The sequence below is a fragment of the Petaurus breviceps genome, unplaced genomic scaffold (assembly GCF_028583685.1).
Source record: "Petaurus breviceps papuanus isolate PSGF00001 unplaced genomic scaffold, PetGlider_PUasm1.0 90330, whole genome shotgun sequence".
NCBI classification, from domain to species: domain Eukaryota; kingdom Metazoa; phylum Chordata; class Mammalia; order Diprotodontia; family Petauridae; genus Petaurus; species Petaurus breviceps.
In genome coordinates, this window is record NW_027187219.1 from 1,995,791 (window position 1) to 2,001,364 (window position 5,574).

At 37.3% G+C, this 5,574-nt stretch overlaps 1 protein-coding gene across 1 annotated transcript; it reads left to right on the forward strand.

The window, feature by feature from the left end:
• Positions 1–3,661: 3,661 nt before the first annotated feature.
• On the forward strand, positions 3,662–4,597 carry LOC138177110 (olfactory receptor 14I1-like). Its single transcript, XM_069108094.1, has one exon. The coding sequence runs from the start codon at positions 3,662–3,664 to the stop codon at positions 4,595–4,597; it is 936 nt and encodes a 311-aa protein (XP_068964195.1).
• Positions 4,598–5,574: the final 977 nt, after the last annotated feature.

Below are 5,574 nucleotides of genomic sequence, written 5' to 3' on the forward strand. Positions count from 1 at the left end.
CACTTAATAAATGCCTGTTGACTTATTGTGACTTGACTATAGGTAACCTTCAGCTTTGCTGAACCCAACCGCCTCCCCCCCCCGCCCCAATCACTGTGCCTGTACCATGTGCATAGTATTATCTTTGTAGCTCACAGACTTATTTTGAGACTCAGTAGGGATGATCTATCTAAGACACTTTTTGAATCTCAAGAGTGTTATATGAATATCAGTCCTATTTATTATTCTGATCTATGATGATAGACCCTAGTTCTCCTTTTGATTAATGTAAATTTCTGTTACTGATCACCAGGAGAGTTGGGCACGAGGGTCAATTCCTTACTGCACTTTCTTTGTAGCTTAAACTTTATGTTGGAGTACTGCAAAGATAACTGGAGGACATTGGAACTTTGAGTTTCAATTGAAACTTCACTTCTCATATTCCCCCATCCCCTCATCTATATTTTAGCTTTGTTCCAACAAAGAGGAGTTGGTTATCTGAATAAATTCAGTGGAGGGATTGCAGAATTGGGAAACAGAAGGTAATTATTTAACCTGGGCTTTGTCATTTACAACCTAGGGAACCTAGTCAGTCACTGACTGTTCTTCCCTTGTAAAGAAAGGGCCTGCATAACTGGGCTCTAAACTTCCTTCCTGTTTTCAGTTTCTGCTCCTATAATCATATTTGAAAGAGATATTTAAAGAGAGAGAGAAGACGGACTTCTCCGAGAGTCTCAGCAATTCCCCAGCTATTTTCAAAGAAGGTTTATGACCTTCAGTCACTCTTTCAGGTGCATGCCATGTTTGAACGACTTGAAGTACATGCTAGATCCCCTAGCTTCTGATTGGAAAATGGGCATTTACATGTGCAGGAAATAAAATGAATGCTCCTCATTTTTCAGTGAAAATTAAAATGAGGAGTCTGTTCTATGGACTTTAATTTATATTTTGTCATATTTTCCTCTGAGAATTCTAGTTCTGTGGCTTCTTTCTCACTTTTGGCTATAGAGAGGGAAACAGAAGCCTGGAGCAAAACAATACATATTTTGTTTCTCTCTGTGTATGCATGTGTGTGTGTGTGTGTGTGTGTGTGTGTGTGTGTGTGTGAAATGTGAATGTGCATAGATGTATGTCTGCTACAGGTGAATGAATAGAGGTTTTCATGTAGGGCAGGAGGTGAGATTATGCTAGGTCAGTGAATTCAGGGGCACTGAGTTTTGATAATGCTATTAAAATGGTTGAACTGTAAGATTCAGTGACGGGATAGTTGGAAGTGTGGTGAATGAATGCTAATGTTGCCTTAGGAGTTCAGGTTTTGGGGGAAACTTGGGAAAGAGAGTGAGGTCTAGAAGAGTATTTATGGTTAAGTGAAATAGTGATACAGGTATACCTATCTATCTGTCTAACTATCTATCTATCTCATCTATCTATCATTTCTCTCTCTCTCTCTCTCTCTCTCTCTCTCTCTCTCTCTCTCACACACACACACACACACTCCCTATATTACATACACACATTTATGTGAATATGAACACTATTTTATGTATATAAATATATACACAATTTATGCATGTTTATAAAACACACTTAGATAGATAGATATACACATATTTGTATATCTATATATCACTCCATCAATATCTCTATTGATAACTATAACATCCATCTCTATATATTCATTTATTTATCATGTATCTCTTTATATGTATCTTTGAATATCAATATATTTCTCTCTGTCTCTCCCTCCATCTTTCTCTATCATCTCCACCTCCATCTCTACCTTTGTTCTTTCTCTGTCTTGCCCATCTGCATTGGTACATATAGTCTTCTCTCCAGAAGATTCCTGTAGAAACAAAATCATTGCCCCATTCCTAGTTCCTTTTCAGAGTCAATTAGCTCTTGAAATAGTTCATCTTCACAGTAGCTAATCAGGGAAATGGATTCCTTTTACCCAATAAGAAATAGTATCCAGAGAGTAGAGGAATCATGAATATTGGCTCTGGTAGGGTAGTGTGGATTATATCATCCAAAGAGTTAATTTTCCAGATCTTGGCCCAGATAGCCAGAGGAAGCAAGGAATGAGAGATGGAGAGGTGACACTAAGAGGGAAATTCCAAGGAAAATGTAAAATTAAACCTAAAAACCACATCTCTTGAGCTCCCAGGTCCATGTTCTGATGATTGAATCAGATGGAAGACATGGTCTAGACTCAGGCTTGGTCTTATCTAACTAAGGGAAAGATAATCTCACAAGAATGAAGAGAAACCTTATTCACCTTATTTAAAGAAAAGATTCTCACTGAGTAATCAAAGAGGGAACTTATTCAAGTGGACATTCTTTGGCCTGAAGAACAAAAAGGCTTCTGCTAGCCATCAATTTGGGGGCTCAAATGGCACATTTGTTTCTTATCAGAAAGCAAAGTTTTTTGTGTGGTAATTAGCAAGAATGAAGAAGCATGTCAGAACAGTAAAATGTTGACCAGTTCCTTATGTGTGATTTCAGAATCTGAGTTCTAGAGATGCCTGAAAGTGCAAAAAAGGCTGGGCTACAGAGATGATGTTAGCTAAGGAAACAAACAAAAGATGAGGAATGTTTTTGGAAGACATGACATTCCTATTGTGTCATGTTCTTTTTAGTTTGAGACTATGACATACATATTAAACAATAGATATTGATGAGTTGAATAGGGAACATTTTGTAAATTTCCAATCTGGTCTCAGATATTTACTGGTTGTGTGACCTTGGCAAATTACTTAAGCCTGTTTGCCTCAGTTCCTCATCTATAAAAAGAGCTGAAGAAGGAAATGGCAAACTGCTCTAGTATCGTGACCATGAAATACTTACCAAAAAAACCCAAATGGGATCACGGACAGTTGGACACAACTGAAAAATATCTTAAAAACAACAACAGAGTGATTACTGTTGCTGGTTCTAAAACTATTTTTATTTCTATTTTTTTTCCATGAGAGGGAAACTGCATTTAAAGTAAGAAAAATTGGTTACTTTGCAAAAAAAAAAACAACACCTCTGAATCATTTTGGGTCTTGCTTTACCAACCAGTGAAATAATACTATCAATAAAATTACCTTAATATATATAATGTTTGAATATTTTCAAACCACTCTCCTGAACACAACCCTATGAAATATGCAATGAAATATTAATATTGCCCTCATCCTCATCATTCTCTCATTCTTCATCTAGAACTTTGGATAGATAAATATAGATATAAAGATATATGTATAGATATACTTATATACATATATGTGTATAAAATACACGTTTTTATATGTGTAAATAAATATATGTGTGTGTGCACACATATGCACACATGAATGAAATCCATTTTCACTCTTGTTGGTGAGTGTCTTCTTTATTACTTCTGGAGAGGTAACATTCACTTTCTTAATGTTCATAATGTATAACTTCCTCTGGTCATTCTGCACAGCTAAGTATTTAAAACTGTTCCAGAATTCTTTGATGCGTCTTAGTCTCATGTCTACTGAAGCTCTGCCTTCAGCTGGTTTGGGTGTTAAGAGTGAGATTTTTTTTGTTCAGGTTTAATTGCACAGGATAGTTTTCAAGTTCTATTTAAATAAGTACTTTAATTATTCTTTTCAACACTGTTTCTGCTACTCATAGTGTGATTTGATTTCAGTTGAATTACAGCTCACCAGCAGCCATGGGCAACTTCTCCATCATCACAGAATTCCTCCTCATGGAGTTTTCCAGCATGCGGGAGCTGCAGGTGTTACATGCTCTGCTGTTCCTGCTGATTTACTTGGCTGCCCTGATGGGCAATCTTCTCACCATTGCTGCGATTATTACTGACCCACACCTTCACTGTCCTATGTATTTTTTTCTGAGCAACTTATCCCTACTGGATATCTGCACCATCTCAGTCACGCTTCCTAAATTCATTGTGAATTCCTTGTCTGGCACACAATCATTGTCTGTCCTTGGCTGTGCTGCTCAGATCTTCTTTTTTCTCTTTTTTTCAGCAACAGAGTTTGCTTTGCTTGTGGCCATGTCCTATGACCGCTTTGTGGCCATCTGCCAGCCCCTACACTATGGCGTCATCATGACACCAACACGTAGTGTCTGGGCAGTAGCTGGCTCATGGTACAGTGGACTTATTTATTCAGCTGCACACACAGGGAACATGTTCCGCCTGCCTTTCTCTGGATCCAATGTGATCGACCAGTTTTTCTGTGATATCCCTCATGTCTTGAAAGTCTCAACCTCTGATGTGTTCAATACCGAGTTTGTATTAATTGTAGCAAGTTCATGTTTTTTGTTATTCTGCTTTGCCTTTTTAATTGTATCCTATGCTCGCATCTTCTCCAGTGTGCTCAAGATTCCTTCTGTGGAAGGACGCTACAAGGCCATTTCCACTTGCTCCCCTCAGTTGATGATCCTCATCCTATTTCTCATTTCTGCAATTATTGCTGTTCTCACGGACACATCAGTCACATCACCTATCCAAAACCTTTTAATTGCTATGGTCTATGCCATACTGCCCCCTTTTGTGAACCCCATCATCTACAGCCTAAGGAATCAGAAGATCACAGCTGCCATGCACAAGATGATCAAGAGGATTTTTTCCTCTCATCCTTGAAAAAATAAAAAAAAACCCTGAAGAATATGTATTTGGTCTGTCATATGTGCAAGGTGATACATGAGGTTGTCTAAAATGGGGAGAAATGGTATCAAAAACATACCACCCAGGAAAAGAGAACCTTAGATGATACATCACATGGGATAGAATGAATCCATCTTTTATTTTACCATAACATAGACCTATCCTAAAAGTGGTTACTGTCTGTAGTAGAATTATCATGACACCAGCCCATTTTCTTTGGGCAACAGTGCAATAATAAAAATGTATGGAATTCTCACTGAGCCCTAGAACAACAGTAGATAAGCTAAACCAAAAGCTGCCATCAGGATAGTTGAGCTGTTTTTCTCCAGATATGAATCTTGCCCTCTAATTTCCATAGTTTTGCTTCCACTCATCTTTCTTGTGTTAATGGTCTTCTCCTTCTCTGCATGTTGAAAATATATTCATCCTTTCACACATATATGTATAGCTATATACATATGTACATATACATGCATGTGTGGTGTGTTTGTGTGTTTGTGCGTGTGTGTGTTTGTGTCTGTGTCTGTGTTTTAATTGCCTGGGTGAGATTTAAACCTTTTTTCCTAAGTTTGCTCATTTGTAAAATGAGGGGTTTGATGATCACTCTAGTCCCTCCATCTCAATTTTGATGCTATGGTTTTGCACAAAATTTTTCCTCATCCCTCAAGTGAGAATTAATCTTTATTACACCTGATTTTATGGATTATTTGTCTTTTTATGTGCTTTTTACATTTTATTTTCTATTAAATCTAAAAGTATTAATGTCTTATGCCTCCTTGTGGATTCTCTGTTCCCTTTCCAATAGCATCTAACTAGGTCAACTGGTATGGTCCTCTTTAAGTGATCATATATTTTTCAACTGAAACAGGTTCTAGTCCAAGGAAAATATCTTATGTGAAATTGAAAAATACAACCACCTCAAGGAATTGTTTATTTGTACTAATTAAGACCTA